At 38.5% G+C, this 17,680-nt stretch overlaps 1 protein-coding gene across 1 annotated transcript in view; it reads right to left on the bottom strand.

Moving 5' to 3' along the window:
• Positions 1–9,906: 9,906 nt before the first annotated feature.
• Positions 9,907–17,680, bottom strand: part of fes (FES proto-oncogene, tyrosine kinase) — a 17,310-nt gene continuing 9,536 nt past the window's right edge. Inside the window, 8 exon segments of the mRNA XM_020608844.1 lie at positions 9,907–10,303; positions 11,916–12,038; positions 12,148–12,305; positions 14,570–14,693; positions 14,849–14,943; positions 15,040–15,158; positions 16,131–16,184; positions 17,023–17,145. Of these exon segments, the coding sequence (XP_020464500.1) occupies positions 10,161–10,303; positions 11,916–12,038; positions 12,148–12,305; positions 14,570–14,693; positions 14,849–14,943; positions 15,040–15,158; positions 16,131–16,184; positions 17,023–17,145 (939 nt within the window). The 3' untranslated portion in view covers positions 9,907–10,160.

Genomic DNA, 17,680 nt, shown 5'->3' with positions numbered 1-17,680 from the left:
ATTTATGGAGCTTTGAAGAGGTGTGCCCCAAATCTCCACTCACATACAGGGGGTGTGGACACCTTACCTGATAGCAAGTACCATAAACCACTCCTTACCTGCTGGCCTCTACACCTTCACCCAGACCAAGCTATAGCTGGCAACATTCCTCCCAGAACAGGTATCGCAAGAAGAAATCAAGTAATCACTGCCCAAACATGTGATGGAAATGCAACTATCATATGGTGTCTTTTTTGTGATGTAACAACTTCTGCTCATTACTGAAAAATGTTCACATGTAGTCAGCACAATCAGAGCAGATATAAATAGATATTCAGCTACAGAACACCTGCAGTGGTGGAAAAAACTAAGTCCATTATTAAATTATTTTTCTTCTTTTTCTGGTACTTTATACATAAACATTTTGAATGCAGGAGTATTTTTACATTGTGGTATTATTGCTTTTACTGTACTTAAGTAACTGGGGAACACCTGCAGTTGCAGGTGAGATAACTTGCTGCGATGTCATGTCTGTTAGCTGGGTCGTGTGTTGGAAAGGAATTCTGACATACAGCTATTCTTGCATGAGCTCACTTGTCTGTGCTTGATCAATTGCCTCATACCCACTGCTGCCTGGAAACAAGTCACTGAAAATAATTATCAGCATGACCCAACATATGTGATGAGCCAGTAGGAACAAATCTGTATGAATTAGTACAGTGATGGGTCTGTCTCTCACACATTGTCCTCCCCTACACATTGTCCTCCCCTTGCAAATCATGTGCACCTCATGATCTGGATGTTTTTCAGTATCAATTATCTAACAAAAGAGATTCCAGTTTAAAGATCCATCATGTGTTGGGCTGGGGCTGTAAGAACATTCCAGATGTTATCTGCCGCCTTCAAGTCGTTATGCAACACATTAATTATAACTGAAAAGATTCTAATGTCACAGGGTGTGCTTAGCAATCAAACTATTTATGATATTCATTACGACAAATGTTTCATTGTAATGTTTATTCTAATTGGACATATTTCCCCAGCATCACATGCAGCAGGTCACAAGGCAAGTTTTCCCAAGCCAACAATAATTGGTCTGCAAAGACATACACACCAGTATGAAACAGGTTCAAGATTTTTGTGAAACATAATCCATGAATTTTGTGCAGATGATAGACTTATATTTATTGATTCATCACTCCAAAGTATGACACTGGGTTGGGCTGGTTAGAAGACATTTGTTGCAAACCTTTTCTATGCATTTGTTATTATAGGACAGCCTGAGCTCATTGCCTGTGTTGTCAGGATGTTTGCATTGTATTAACTTGTCTTAGGTGTTTTAACTGCACAAGAGTATTTATATCTTACCCAAAGCAAATTAACTAAATCAAATCAAAGCACTGAACCTACAATTAGTTTCATTTTAAATCCTTTTTTTAAACAAACTCTATTAAGACTTGGATGTCTTTTATTAAGAGAGTCCTTTGTACAAGAAATACAGTTCACAGACATGCACATTAAAAAAAAGGCTGTTACATGTGGAATCGTAAAGTGAAATGAAAGATTTTAGTTTGAAAGGTTTTGTAGTTTTAACCTTCAGATTGCTTGTCAGATGTTCATCTTGTCAGTTGCGTACAGCAGTGATGGGTAAACAAGTCTGAAAGTGACATTCATGCTGAATAAAATGAGATTTAACTGAATATAAAGAGTCACTGTAACTTTTACTAAACAACTATGACAGTGGCTACAAGTGACAACTGCAGAATATTGGTAAATACTAAAACCTAAAACAATGGTAATACAAACAGTCATCTAGTCAGTAATACACAGGGATAAAGATATACAACAATATCCATCTAAAGCAGTGCAGTGGTGTTTTCCTTGGAGACATGTAGTACATAGAGAGAGTCTGGACATTGGACACTGGACATTTTTTGAGTGAGGACCAAGAGAAACAGTATGTTTATATGCAGACAGTTTAAAATAGTAGGTCTGCTATTTCACATGTGCACATCTAATGTTGACAGCGTCACAACCTCAATGGGAACCACAGTCTAATCTCTTCATCTTGTGAGCCCTTAAAACAAAGCAATATCTACTCGATATTGCTTTTATTTTTATTTATCTACTTGCAGCTACAAACATTTGCCAAAAGTCAGTCCAAAGGCTGAATCACTTTTAGAGTTGAAAAAGGAAAAAAATGTAAAAAATAAAATTAAATAAAAATAGAGTAAAGTCTAAAACAAAGCAAAACTTTGTGCATAAGAAATATGTGCTTATTATTTCTTCTTCACTTAATTATCTTCTATCCCCTCAGATTTATCTATGGACCCATTTTGGGACCCCACAGATGTATAGCAAGCTAATATTAGCCTCCAAGAGGCACCGGTGGTCAAAAGGCTGTCCAAGCAAGGTGTGTGTATTACAGTATGGTTTATTTTGTTGTTGAGCAGTGTACATATTTTGTTTAATCGTTGTTTTATTACATATCATGCCATAAAGGAAAACTAGTTCATCATTAAATATCAATGAAAAAATAATATTAGTGACAATATTAGTGATTTTACACCATCTTAAAGTTTCTGATACATGAGTTTTAAAATATACAAACTGGAATAAACTGAAACTGCAGAAAACACTGCAAGGAATTAACACAGTTTTCTCCAAAACATCATAGAAAGTTGGCTTTTAGGGAAGAAATTGCACAACAGTTGGCATGAATAACTGGCCAAACAATGAAGAATCATTCAATTTCATCGAAGCACAGAGTATTAACTTAAACTATTTCAAGTGTGACCGCGTGACAGCACGGAGGTTTTAGATGTTATCCAGCAGAAGCATTCCAGCAATGTTCTCTGTGGTATTGTGTCATATGCTCTGCCTTGGCCACACACAGCTCTGGAATGATGCCACTGGAGATATTATGAGCTCCTGTCAATCTGCAAGCCAGTGAGACGTGTATTAGTGCACTGCAGCTATTCAGGCAACAAAGCTTTTCTTCTAACTTTGTTTAGGCATTGTGTCTTAAATTACTTTGTTTGTGGTATCCACAGAAACCACAAAAGGCAAAAAAGTTCAAGTGATGCACAAACACCGTCTTACTGCATTACCTTTAACTGAATGTGTCTATACACATTGCTCATAACAGGTTTTTGCACATTATGTGAACAATTTTAGTCACTTTGTCATAAATATCTAGACATCTAGACACAGAAGCTGCTTACCTCTCTGAAAACTACTTTCACTCATCAAATGGCATCAAATAATTGTTTCCTTCTCATATGATACAAAGCCTGTTTTCTTTGGAGCACCCTATTCATCTTAGGTACAACATGAATTGCTATTAAATTATGCTTGACAGGTGAATGGCAAGCCCATCATGTGAAACTGTTCTTTGAGCTTTTCAAATAATTGCTTTGTAAGGATACACTGTATTAAAGAAATAAAATGCCACTCACTCATTTTTGTTCTTTTATTCAAGCCGCCTGGAACAGCCTGAGGGGGTGCAACCAACCAGATCAGTGTTTCCTGGAACTGAGCTGTGCATAGTAGTGCATACTGTTAGATGCCAGAGATATGATAGTGTCAGGCAGTCGTCTGTCTCTACTTGTTATCTGATGCTTATATAACCCTCAGCTACAGCTTTAAGACCTGCAAGAACAGAATGTTTACTTTTTCTCTCACATGACCCATCATATGACTCCAGGTTCACACAAATGCAAACTTATGTGGAGGTGCCAGCGAACCTCATGTGACCCCAGGTGACATTACTGCACTGGTGGTGTCATAGCCATAGCAGCTTCAACTTTCCTATGATCCACCATTAATGTGTTTAAAAAAAAAAAAAAAAAAAAAAACAGTCCTTAGAGTCAGTTGTCACCACTCTCCCTCTTGATCTGCTCTGGGAAAGGTCAGATTTAAAGTCAGAACTCAAATACATTTTCATAGTGGCCCTAATCCTTTTCCATAGGTTTTAAACCAACAAACCTAATTAAATTATATGGTAACAGGAGCTCTGAGGCTCCTGCAAACAGCAGAAGGAGACTGGATCATAACAGCCTGACAATCAGAGCTCCTGTTGCTGCTCTTTTGAACCTCTCACAGTTTCAGCTATGAGGTATTTTAGGGTCCCAGTATCAGTGCAACAGCCATTTTGAATTTTTCAGCAGTATAACACACAACAATACAGTCGCTCCTTACCTTTCTCAGTTGTTTGCAGGTAGCCTTAACAAGGTGTATATAAGTGGCCATAGCTGGATATTGCTTTTATCACAAGAATCCAGTGAACAAAATTCAGGCAACCACTTGTCCAAGAAACATACTTTCATGGAGAAAAAGTCCAAAACTTGGAGCGGTTTTTTCAGTTTCCTTTCATTACTGTTTTAATCATATATTTATTCACTGCTAATGTTAACCAAAGCAATGCCGTATTCTGGTTTACTGGGCTTCACTGTAATCAAATTGCCCCATTTACACTCCTGCAGCTCTCACATTGGTCAGAAAGAATGTTTATCAATTTAATCACCCAACCAGCTCAGTGAGTGACAACTTAACTTCTTCTCAGTGATGCTCTGGCCAGTCATGGGCTTTGGCAGAATACCTGACAAGCTGAGTAGCCAAAGACATTACAAGTTCTTAGAAGTATAGGGAAATTCTGTTAGAATGTATGCACCTAGGTCATCTAAGTCTACAACTCCTACCCTGGGTGGAAGTGATATATTGTCATTCATTAGAAGGCTACAGAGTAAATAGTATGTAAATAATCTTCAGTTTAATTATATTTGTAAAATAACTACTTTTAATGAGTAATTTACTTTGTTATATTCATTTGTTCAAAATGTAACTAAATATTTGTTGTCAGAAATGGAGGAAAACCTCACAGACAATGTAAAAAGCTCGTATTTAATGCTATTATCAATTACTTTGACAAAGAAGTGGTTCAGTTAAGTATATGTTACTCGAGTGTTAATCACTCAATATCTAATGCTACAGGCCCTTGTAGATGATTTTAAAAAAGTAGGTGAACAAAATTCAAATTCAGGCAACATTTGTCCAAGAAACATAACGTCATGGAGAATTGGAATTCACTTTTTCAAGTTTGTAACTTAGATTCAGGACAGCTCATTGCTTTCTTGGTTGTAAAATGTATAGATCTACCTTTCAATAAGGGATTGCATGGAGGTTATGTAAAGAGAAAGAGAGCCGACAAATTAAAGCTATAATGAAACTGAAAATGTTAAAGCCAGAAACAATGGTATGGCATGAGAAGAAATGTACAAAAACACTAAGTAAAAAGTAAAACTACATATACACAAACTACACATATAAAATTTATATATACACATTAACATTTTCCACTGAATTATTGCAGTGGCACACTCCAGACTCCATAAATAAAATAAACAAATACATTTAATAAATAAATAAAACATTCTATAACCCTATTCAATAATTCCCATACAGCCTCAGAGTTTTACAATTAGTGTCATAAAATGGGCAAACGTTTGCTGCACATTTGCACAATTAAGGGATTAATAAAATAAAGCCCTCAAGAGTCTAGGAACAGTAGCAAAGGTAATACTTATAGAATATTAATCAATAAATAATTGTTTCTTCTTCTTCCACTTTTACTGTACCTTCCCAGTGTGGTCCCTGTGGGAGCCCTGAACAGAGTCATTGTGTTTTTGTGTTGAACATGTGTTTGAAATAAACACACAGATGACTTCGATATCACATGCCGTTTCTAAACCCATGCAGAAAAACTGCCTCCTGTAGCAAATGTTGGAAAAAGATAAAAGACACCGAGTTGACCAAAAGAGTCCCTAGGGTTCAATGAGGCAAATTATTTCTTGGTTAAATAAAGTAAATTATCCAAGTTGGCAAAAGTATAATAGGAGTACAAATAATGTACTTCAGTAATGTCTGACTAATGCATGGCTCGTAATGATTTAATGCATGAATTACTGCAGTCAACAGATCAAGTCACTATTTCCTCGCAGAAACAAGTGACCTTAAATTTTTTAGCTGAAATGCCAGTTTGCGTGAGCGTGGGAAAAGTGTTGAGGATTGGAGTTGTACACTACAGGTTACAGAACAACATAAGACAACCAAAAAAACAACTTCATGTTCAACCAAGGTGAACACGGTTGCTCCCTTCCACAAAGTCAGTGATGCAGTGATACTGTTTGTTTTAAAGTGTAAAGTTCATCAGACTTCCGTGTTGTAATCAGTGGACGGAATCTTCACACTAGATTAACCGATGAATGACTCAAACAAACATGCAAGTTCACTTCTGTTGGTTCTGGTTCTGCATCCTGCCTGTCACTGGCTGACCTCTGGGTTATGTAATAGAGGAGAAAGAAGAAAATATTTGTCATCGATGTACTTTTTAAACTTCTAATTTTAAAAATAATGTATTTTATTTTTAATTATGTTGTTTTTATCAGAAGTAACGATTAGACCTGGGTCACCTGTTCTCTGATTTGTCAAACTGCACCTGCTAAATGATTATGGTAGGTAGTGGCTAATCTAGTGGCAGTAACTGTAAATTAGCATTGTTAACTGATGATCTATTAGATATAAACTACTCACAGAAAGCTACAGCGACCTGATGATTTGTTTATGGTTAGGAACATAAAGTTCTGATGCATCTTGTTAACCTTGAGTATGAGCAATGTAATTGCTGATGTTGCAATGTTAGGTATGTTGTCGTGCGTTAGCACTCTGAGTCTCTGCACCATGAGCGAGTATATTTTTTGTTCATGGTGCTTCTGGCTCATAGTTGGATTAGCTTAATTGAGAGCCTGTCAGTGTACATGACAGCCATCAAATGATGCTCTATTCTTAAAGTTAATCGTTGCTTGTTGATTTACTGTCATATTATTGGATGACAAAAAGCTAAGAGACACATTAATCTCCTGCCTCCAGTTTGCCTGGGGACACAGAGTTCACTTTTTTTCAGAATTCTGACTTTAACTTGAGAAATCTGACTTTTTAAAAAAGTCAGAATTCTAAGTTTAAAGTCAGAATTCTAAAAAAAAAAAAAAAGTACAGTGACTCTAATCCCCTTTTGTGGACTTCAGATTTGCATGCTGCAACTTATGCACATCTCTTTCAGTTTCTAAACACCATTTAAAGTACATTGCTGGTACATACATATTAACATTGCATTCTGAGATTTAAAAAATGAACAGGTAAGTAAAATAAAATGTTTAAGTGACAATCCAAAATAACACAAATTAAAAATGAAATACGCTTTAATTACTTTTCTAATTAAATAATTAATTGGTCAACTGTCGAACTACAGCATGTACACAATTATTAGGCAAGTTGTGTTTTTGAGGATTAATTTTGTTATTGCACAACTACAGTGCTCTTGGTCAATCCAAAATGTTAACAAACCCTCAAACCTGAACATTTAAGCAGTAAAAGTGAAGTTTTGGCTTTCTACCATTATTAGGCAACTATTAGTGTGCAGAATTATCATGCAACTAAATAAAAAAAGTTTTTCCCATCTCACTTATTTATTTTCACCTGTTAAAGTGAGAATAATAAACAAACTCATAATTTACAAATAAAGAGTTCTGAAAATCCAAACAGAAAACCTCAGTGACCAATATAACCACCCTTCTTTTCGATAACAGTCACAAGCCTTCCATTCACAGAGTCAGTCAGTTTTTTGATCTGGTCAGAATCAACTTTTTGTGCAGCCGCAACCACAGCCTCCCAGAGACTGTTCAGAGAGGTGTACTGTTTACCTTCACTGTAAATTTCCTGCTTAAGAAGGGCCCAAAGGTTCTCAATAGGGTTTAAGTCAGGTGAAGAAGGGGGCCATGTCATTAGTTTTTCATCTTTAAGGCCTTTACTGGCCAGCCACGCAGTGGAGTACTTTGATGCATGTGATGGAGCGTTGTCTTGCATAAAAATCAAAGTCTTCTTGAAAGATGCAGACTTTTTCCTGTACCACTGCTTGAAGAAAGTTTCGTTACTGATCCAACCACGGGCCCATCCATCTGGTCCGTCAAGAGTCACTCTCATCTCATCAGTCCACAAAACCTTTGAAAAATCTGTCTTCAGATATTTCTTGGCCCATTCTTGACGTTTCAACTTATGTGTCTTGTTCAGAGGTGGTCGGGTTTCAGCCTTTCTTACCTTGGCCATGTCTCTGAGAACTGAACACCTTGTACTTCTTGACACTCCAGGTAGGTTGCAGTTGTGGAATATGGCAGCACTGGAGGATAATGGATTCCTGGTAGCTTCATATTTGATTCTTCTCAAATCTCTGGTGGTTAATTTGCGTCTTTTCTTCTCAACACGTTTCTGGCGACCCTGGTGACTATTTGCTATAAAATGTTTGATGGTTTTGTGATCACGCCCCAATATCTTAGATATTTCAAGAGTGCTGCATCCCTGTGAAAGGCTTTTTACAATTTTTGACTTTTCAGAGTCAGTTAAATCTCTTTTTTGGCCCATTTTTCCAGAGGAGAACATTCTGCCTAATAATTATGCACACCTTGATATAGGGTGTTGATCTCCTTAGGCCACACCCTCCCTCGTTACACTAAAACACATCACCTGATATGCATTAAGTCCAATAAGCGTTCAAGTTTATACTGCTTGGAGCTGGAAATTATGGATAAAATGATGATATGGTCAAAATACTCACTTGCCTAATAATTGTGCAGTGTAGCAAGAACCAGATGACCTGAAATTGTTTTCTAGGTAGAAAGCGGGACAGTACCTACTTCTCTAAACAGTGTCGCTGATTCATGTTTTGTTACCTTGGAAACAAATAAAGACAAATGCAGGGATCATGAGACATCCCTGTGACAACCAAAAGCTGTGGAACATGCTTGACCGGTGGAGTGGTTTCAAATAGAGATGTCTTTTCAAAAAGCTTAAAGAGGCAAACCACACATAACAGTCATACCTTCACCGACGTGAGTGCCACACCTTCATCAATGAGGATGGTTTTAAAAGACAATGAGTCTAGATTAATGCTACTCTGGGCGTGTGTCTCACATATCACCCGTAGATCATGTGGAGAAGTTTGATTTCTACTTTCTTTTCTGTTCTCACGAAACACTCAAATATGAATAGGATTATTTGTGCTAATCAAACAATCATAGACTTTCTTGCAACGTATGTTAAAAGACAAGCAATGTGACTCCAGCTTAATGGCCTCTGATGTACACCAAACAAAACAGAAAAAAAGAGATTCTGATCCATATTAAATGAGGCTTAGAGAACAGAAACTGCACATCATTTCAAGAACAACTACAATAAACCCCCAGTGCAGCTCAAACTGAGCCAGGGATTTAATCATGCACTAGCATCTGTGGCAGCTTGCAGAGTTGTGTGATAATTCAGTAGAACCACTCCGTGGCATTACACACCCACACTGCTGTAGTGATGGCTAAACAAGGCTTTTTTTTTTAAGCAATGGGGCATTGCAGCCAATTGAACTGCCAAAAGATTTGTTAATCAAAGCCTCATTTAACAGTGTTCACTACTGACACACACTGGTAAACACATCGGGGGCACTGCGCTGCAGTAAAATTCCCTGTATTTCTGATAATACTTGGCAATAAAAGTTTATGCTTATGCTTACTTATAAGCAGTACATCTCTTTGTACTTTTCATAAATTGTATTATCAGTGTGGGCATTATTTTGGTTAATAAATTAGCTGCATGGCTTGATAGACAAGTGTTTACATATGACCAGCGACAGAATGTTTATGAGAAGTGCAAGGTGAGAAAGGAGCACTTTTATTGATTTTTATTAAGAAATGAAGCTCTCTCTCCACTGTGTTTGGGCTTTTTAAAAAGTATTCCTCCCCTGCCTTGGTGAAAATTCTTACAGGGACACCAGAAGCTGGTGTACAAAACAAAAAGAAAAAGAAAAGCATTTGAGTTGATTGTGGTTTTTATTAGGGGGACAAGGACACAAACAGGGCAGGAAAGGAAGAAACAAGAACGCAGCCATTACTTGGCCCACTGATATTTTATGAGTCCACAGAACTATACTTCCAAGTTCATTTCCATAACAAAAGAAGTGCAAAAAATAAATATTAGACAACACATGCACTGTATCTTTTCTGAAGAAAAAAAATGCAAACCAACAAATGGCCAATCAACCTGACTGGGATAAAAAATCTACATGTCCAGTCAACAGGTTTCTATTAAGTAATTTTGTCATATAAGGCACTGAGTTCAGCTCGGAGTTTCTTGAAAGACGGCCTGTTTCTGGCTTCGTACTGCCAACAGCTGGTCATAATCCTGGCAATTTCCACAGGGCATCCGTGAGGAGCAGGCATACGGTATCCTGAAACATATCACATAGTACACTATACCCATTTCCTGAAACATAAAATCCCATCATTCCAGTCCCCATAAAACCCCACATCAATGGACTGAGTGACTACAGACCTGTTGCCTGACATCTGTAGTCATGAAGTATTTTGATAGACTGTCGGCCCACCTGAAGGCCATCACAGACCCCCTGCTGGACCCTCTACAATTTACCTACTGGGCAAACAGGTCAGTGGATGATGCAGTCAACATGGCACTGCATTACATCCTCTTTGTGGACTTCAGTTCAGTGTTCAACACCACCATCCCAGACATCCTCCACTCTAAACTGACCTAGCTTACTGTGCCTGCCCCCACCTGTTAGTGGACAAACAGGAAGCAGCAGGTGAGGCTGCAGAAAACCACATCCAGCACCCGGTAATCAGCATTGGTGCACCCCAGGGATGTGTGCACCTCAGGAGACCCCTCTCTTAAACTCCTAAAGTTCGCAGATGATACAACGGCCATTGGTTTCAACTGAGACAGTGATGAATCTGTGTACAGACAGGAGGTTAAACAGCTGGTCCTGTGGTGTGGTTGCAACAACCTGAAGCTGAACATGCTCAAAACAGTGGAGATGACAGTGGACTTTAGAAAGAACCTCCCCCACCCTATTCTCCATACTCAGCCACACTGTATCGGTAGCAGAGTCCTTCATGTTCCTGGGCTTCACTAACTCCCAGGAAACTGAAGTGGACATCCAACATCAGCGCCATCACCAGGAAGGCACAGCAGAGGATGCATTTCCTGTGTCAGCTCAGATAGTTCAACCTGCCCCAGGAGCTGTTGATACAGTTCTACAGAGGAATCATCGAGTGTGTTCTCTGCTCATCCATCACCGTCTGGTTTGGCTCAGCTGCCAAATAGGACAGGAAGAGACTCCAGCAGACAGTCAGGTCTGCAGAAAGAATCATTGGTGTCAGTCTGCCCTCCATGGAGGACCTGTACACCTCACGGGTCAAAAAAAAGGGCAGGGAAGATTTCTGCAGACCCCTCAGACCCTGGACACAAACTGATTGAACTCCTCCCCTCTACAGGTCACTGTACACCAAGACAACCGGGCACAAGGACAGTTTCCTCCCCTGTGCCATCACACTGATAAACACTTAATCTATGACTATACAACAGAAAGACAACCCTCAGTGCATTCATTCATTCATTTCATTCATCTACTATACCGCTCAGTCCCAAACGGGGTTGCGGGGGGCGCTGGAGCCAATCCCAGCCAGCACCCTCAGTGCAATACCTTGTAAATATACCTTCATAAATATCTAAAACTGTGTGTATGTACTATATTTATAAATTCTTTATTATTATTTTCCTAATGCACATTTCTTTTTCTTGCTTACTCACTCTTTTACTTTTCTTGTTCTCTCACTCTTATCTTGCTTATCTGTCTACTCATTGCTTTACAGCAGAGCATTGTACATACACATTGAGAGCCACTGTACCACGGTCAAATTCCTAATGTGGCCAACACACCTGACCAATAAAGATGATTCTGTTTCTGAAAAAGGCACCAGTGGAGCAGACGCTTTCCTCAGTAGCATTTGAACACAAACAAAGTGTCTGGTGTGGGTCTTTACCTCTTTCCACCTCCTCTCGTGTCTGTTGGTTGGTCATGCTTGTGTAGGGCGTCATTCCCATGGAGAAAGCTTCCCATAGTAAAACACCAAAGCTCCAGACATCACTCTCTGTGGTAAACCGACCTGAAAGCACCAGCAGGGGGCAGCGTTGGCAAAGGCACAGACAGGTTTTTGTCACTTTTTGTCAGAGATGTACAGTATATCAGGGACCTGCAGGCAGAAGCAGGCCTACCATAGTTCAGGGCTTCAGGAGCCGTCCATTTGACAGGGACCTGTTTGAGGCCTCCCTCTGCAGAGTAGACACCGTCATCTTGCTGACGGGACATCCCAAAGTCACTGATCTTCACCACATTGTTCTCTGCAACCAGACAGTTTCTCGCTGCCAGGTCCCTTGAGAGACGAGGGAGAAAGATATAAGGGATATGTATACAAAGGCTGATTAAAATACATACAAAAGAGACACAAAACACCATGCTCTGCATGAAAAAAAGAGAAAGCATGAGAACAAACAGCACTAAAGGGAATGAGAGAACAGGCGCTCTTGTCATGTGTGACACAGTGTTACAGGCTGAGCAGCTCCCAGCAGCTTGCTCTGATCTGTCCCCACTGGGCAAATCATACAATGCTTCTGTAATAAACCAGGTGTCACAGCCTCCTGTCTTCTCAGCCTCATCCTAAGCTCCCCTGTCACTCTCACGCAACAACAAATGCCCTGAAACACAATAGCAACCATGCATACAATTCCCTCTCAGGTTGCATTTACAGTATATTCCACAAAAAATAGATGCTTAGTTATTAATTTATGTTTAGAGGCTATTTACAAAACCCCAAGTTTGATGTTTCCCATGAACAGTACCTGTGTGTTTGAGATCCAGCCTTTACAGGCTTTGATGTGTAGCTACAATAAGGCCTATGAGCCAGTTTTCTTCTTGGTTAGCAAAACATGTGAAAAAGAATATGCCACATCTGGTTCAGCATCTTTGCACAGACTCTGTCTCCTTTACGGTACATTTTACCACATGTACAGCAGTGTGCTAGCACTGTGCAGCAGCGACATCCCCAGCCCAGAGTAAATAAGGGGCACAGCCAAAGTTAGTTGAGTACTACAGCGTTAAATCTACCAACAGTTAGGACAAAGAAACACAGAAATCCAGCCTTTTCTTGTTAGTGACCAAACCTCTGTAATAACTGTCCATTCATATCTGTTATATCTGTGAATCTTCCTTCCTTTCCATGGCCTGTTTGGTATTTAAACATTCACAGCTTTGTTTGTTTCATTGGTTTTAAATTCTACTTTTATTTTATTTTAAAGTGTTTCTTTGATATTTTTTTTATTTCTTAAATATTTTAAATGAAAGGTGCTGCACAAATAAAGGGTTTAGTAGAGAAATTAGCATTTAATAAACAGGTAACATTAATTATGCATGTATATGTACAGTACTTAAGTTTGTGGTTGCACTTTATGACTTCAGCAGCACATGCAAGAGCTTTTATGCAGAATATCTCACTTCTTAAAAAAAGAAGAAAGAAAACGAGCTTTAAGCACGCCCACTGCAGCTCGCCGAACATGCTGCTAGTCTGGGAGAGCTACAGTTTTCCAGGAAACTTAGCTTCTGTTCATTTTGAGTCTGAATGAACTTATTGTATGTTGATCCCTCATTTTTAATGTTACATCAATGCATGTGGAAGTGGCTTCTGAGAATGTGCACTTTGGTTAACAATTAGGTGAAGTGAGCACTGAGGAAGTGAGTGATGCTTTTATTGTGTGTGAGAATGAATCAGTTTGAAAATCCATGTGCCTGCAGCTTCTGGGAACTAATTATACTGTGAATAAAATGGAGATGTTATGCACCTAATTAATGTTCACTGGAACTCTCATTTGTCTGACACGCTGCTGCATTTCATAAAGTTTCCTGTGTGTTAAATTCATCATGGCCCACACAGTTTGGAGAATTCTTGGCATAGTTTACTTAGTCTCCCAATCCACAGATGTTTCTTTGTATTTATTTTGTATGTTATGTTATATACACTGTATTTGTTACTTCCTATGTAGTGTATTTGTATTAGTGTTCATTATCAAGAAGCTGAGAATATTGTACATTTTCAGTATGAAACATTGTGTTAGTTCAAATGGAGCACTACAATTGCATTTCCATTAGCTTATTGGCATCAGCTGTTTCATTCATGCTTCACGAATAGCCGCTCATTCTTAAGATGTTTGGCTCCCAGCAATATCCCGTCATATTGATGAAGGTGTGTGACTTGATCATTATAACATCAAACTTGATTATTTCTTAATCAGAACTGTAGTCCCTGGGTCACAATTTGTTGAAAATCCCTGCTTTATTGTATCACTTTAATATTATAGCTGGTAAAGATGGGACTAATTTGAATTACTTTATACTGTATAGTGCTGGGTAGTTTAATCATTATACTGTATCATAATTATGTTGTGTAGTTGTATTTTGTTTTACTAAGTTAAAGTTAATTGCAACTAAAGCCTTAAAATAAAAGTAGTACAATGTTTGCCTCCAAAAGACACTGTAGTGTAGTAAAAGTATAAAGTACCATATAAAAAGTTTTACTTAAGGAAAGTACAAGGCCTCAAAATTGTAATTAAGTACAGTACTTATGAAGGGGGCTGGCTGACCAACCTGTGGATACACTTCTTGCTCTCCAGGTACATCATGCCAGCTGCTACGTTTTCTGTCATTTTGATCAACATCTTAGGCTTCAGACTGTGACCCTCATGCCGCAGGAACGAGAGAAAATCACCGCCTTATGAAATGCGCGCACGCGCACACACACACACACACACACACACATACAGTAAAGAGTGATGATGGAGGAACAAAGTGGGAAAGCAATAATGGTCCAATAAATCTTGAAACTCCTGGGTAAACAAGGGTGGTGTCCAACAGGAACATGTTTACCTTGAATGAGCTCCATGATGATGTAGATAGGCTGTTTCTGTGTGCACACTCCTATCAGCCTCACAATGTTAGGATGGTCATACTGCTTCAGGATCCTGGATAGAAGAGGAGAGGAGTACAGAGAGGTGTGTGTGTGTGTGTGTGTGTGTGCGTATGTGTGTGTGTGTGTTTGTGTTTGTGTGAACACTAACCTGGCTTCCATCAGGAACTTACTCTTCTGCTCTGGGGCCAGGTTCTCTTTACATAATTTCACAGCTACAGGAGTGTTGTCAGAGGATAAACGACCACTGTACACCTCCCCAAAGTTTCCCTGTAACATACAAACACCAACATGTTACTGTTCTTTAAGCTTTCTTTACTAACTCTGGATACGAGTGTACAGTACATGTAACTCAGTGCCAAATCATTCAAGTTATGACAGTGCCACGTCTGGTTTTCTGTATAGGTAACAATTTTTTTTAACTGTTAGGTCATAAATGTTATTGGCTGTTGTTCCTACAGTTCCTCCTTCAGTATTGACAGACTGGCCACATAGAGATCCCCACCCAAGGCAATGTAAGTGATGGATGATAATATCTGTTTCCACAGTGTAAAAAGGATTTCTAAAATTCAGCTGAAGCTAATATGAGACTTCAAAAGTTTACACAAACCAAGTGGGTTATTCCCACAGTTAGAGATGTTTGAGTTTCAAAATTCCCTCTGTGTTTTCTAGGGTGGTGTTTGGCTGCTGCGGCACAACAGAGAGACGGTAAGTGAAAGTGGAAATTTTGGAACAGTAACTCTGGAAAATACACTCTTTAATTCAGATTGCTGACACTGCAGTTTAACTTTGGCTGAAATTTGGAATATATTTTTGTTGAAAACAAAATATAATTTACACTGAAATCACTTTAAGATGAAATTTCTTGCAGACAGTAAGAAGAGCAGCACTATGCATGTACAGTATGCATTAATTTAAGACAGACTTGAAAAACTGTCAACCTAACCCTTTAACTGGCAATAATGATGGTTTATTATGACTGATAATGCTGTGTCTGTTTATAATAAAAAACAAACAGTAAATTAGTGAATGAGTGTGACTCATTGCTCCAACAGTTCATCTTCATTACAAATATGTTCTCAACATTTGGAGATGTCTGTTCCAGAGACAGACAAACACACACATACAGTATTTGTGACTAACTTTGATATTTGTCATCATAAAAATCAGTGAATAAAAGAAAATGTTGCTTTTGCTCGCTTCATTTCTACATTCATGTCAGCAGGGGTCAGGTGTACCCACCCGTCCAATGAGATGCCCCAAGATAATGTCATCATGATCCAGGACCCACTTGTCCTAAAGGAGTTAGAGGACAGACGTATTAATCCACATTAATGAAAACTATATTACTTATCATGAGCCTTCATCATTTACAAAAACATATTGCACATTCATCATAAGCCTACATCATGTAAAAACTCTAAATAATGCAGATTCATATTGCACAAATAGGCACATTCATCATGAGCCATATTGCACACACTGCACATACATACACATATTTCACACACTTTTCACAAGACACTCAAATGAAACAGTAACAGAACTGTGCATGTTAAATAATGTGTATTCATACGACATCAATATAATTTTCCACTTCTGACTGTTGCAATATATTGCGGCACAAAGGAGAGGAAACAGCCTTCAGTTTAACAGGCAGAGGGATCTTAGTCTACTGCTGTCATATTAGAACTGACCTGGAATGAATTTAACTTCCTCAAACAGGAAACAAAGAGGGTTCAGTTTTCTCATAATGAAACTTGAGTTTAATCTATGATAAAAAAATATCACACCAGGATAACGGCACTATTCAGCTTGTTCACACACATCCCTGTTAATCATCATGGGATCAGACTGAAATAATTACCAACTACTGTGGCTGAAACTGAACCACAACTGACACATAATAGTGTCATAGGAAAGTAACTGGAAGAAATTTTTAATCAAAGAACATTAAGGCAATTTTATGTTTGCATGCATGTTCTTCTGTGACAACTACAGAAGTACTTTCATGAACTGCATGTTCAAGTTGTGTGTCGAAGCTCTTGGATATGACTCTGGAATAATGTGTTATCAACTACAGAATTCACACACAGACAAGAGGAATGGGCAGGCATTTTTAGGGACTGTGTACCTTCAGTACAGGTTTCTTCAGCACTACGTCACACCTCTTGGTGATGTGTTGGCGTGAGGATAGTAGATGTTGAATTAGCTGTGGGATACTGTGGAAGCCTTCTCCATCCAGACGGTACATATTCTACTGACACATAGAAAACGAGTCAGGAAAACTTCCCAACATAATGAAAAAAGTTCAGAAAATAACTCAAATAGAAAACAGACATAATTTTCATGCTTTCATAACTTCCTCATAAAAAAAAGAGAAGCAAACATTACATCAATTTTTTTTTTGCAGCATCATTGCTTTAGATAATCAAAACGTGCAAATATAGAGCAACTATGAAATGCACAGAAGAAAACAGGAACCACATGAAGTAAAATGAATTTCTACAACTCTATTCTCCACAAGAACTTTTTGTTTCATTAAAGCTACAGTATGTAACTTTTTCAAATAGTTTTGTTGTAGAAATCTGCGACAGGACTTGTCTTAATGAACAAACAGTACGGAGGCTTAAGGAGGAATTAATGGGGCAGGAATGGGAAGCAGTATATAGAGAGGAAGATTTAGATAAAGCATATGAACAATTTTTACATATATTTCAGGAAGTATATGACAGGACCTGCCCACGTAAGCAGTATAAAAACAAAAGGAATTACAGTGAGAAACCATGGAT

The sequence above is a fragment of the Monopterus albus genome, unplaced genomic scaffold, assembly GCF_001952655.1.
Source record: "Monopterus albus unplaced genomic scaffold, M_albus_1.0 scaffold4.1, whole genome shotgun sequence".
Lineage (NCBI taxonomy): Eukaryota > Metazoa > Chordata > Actinopteri > Synbranchiformes > Synbranchidae > Monopterus > Monopterus albus.
This window is presented reverse-complemented; position numbering and strand designations above follow the sequence as displayed.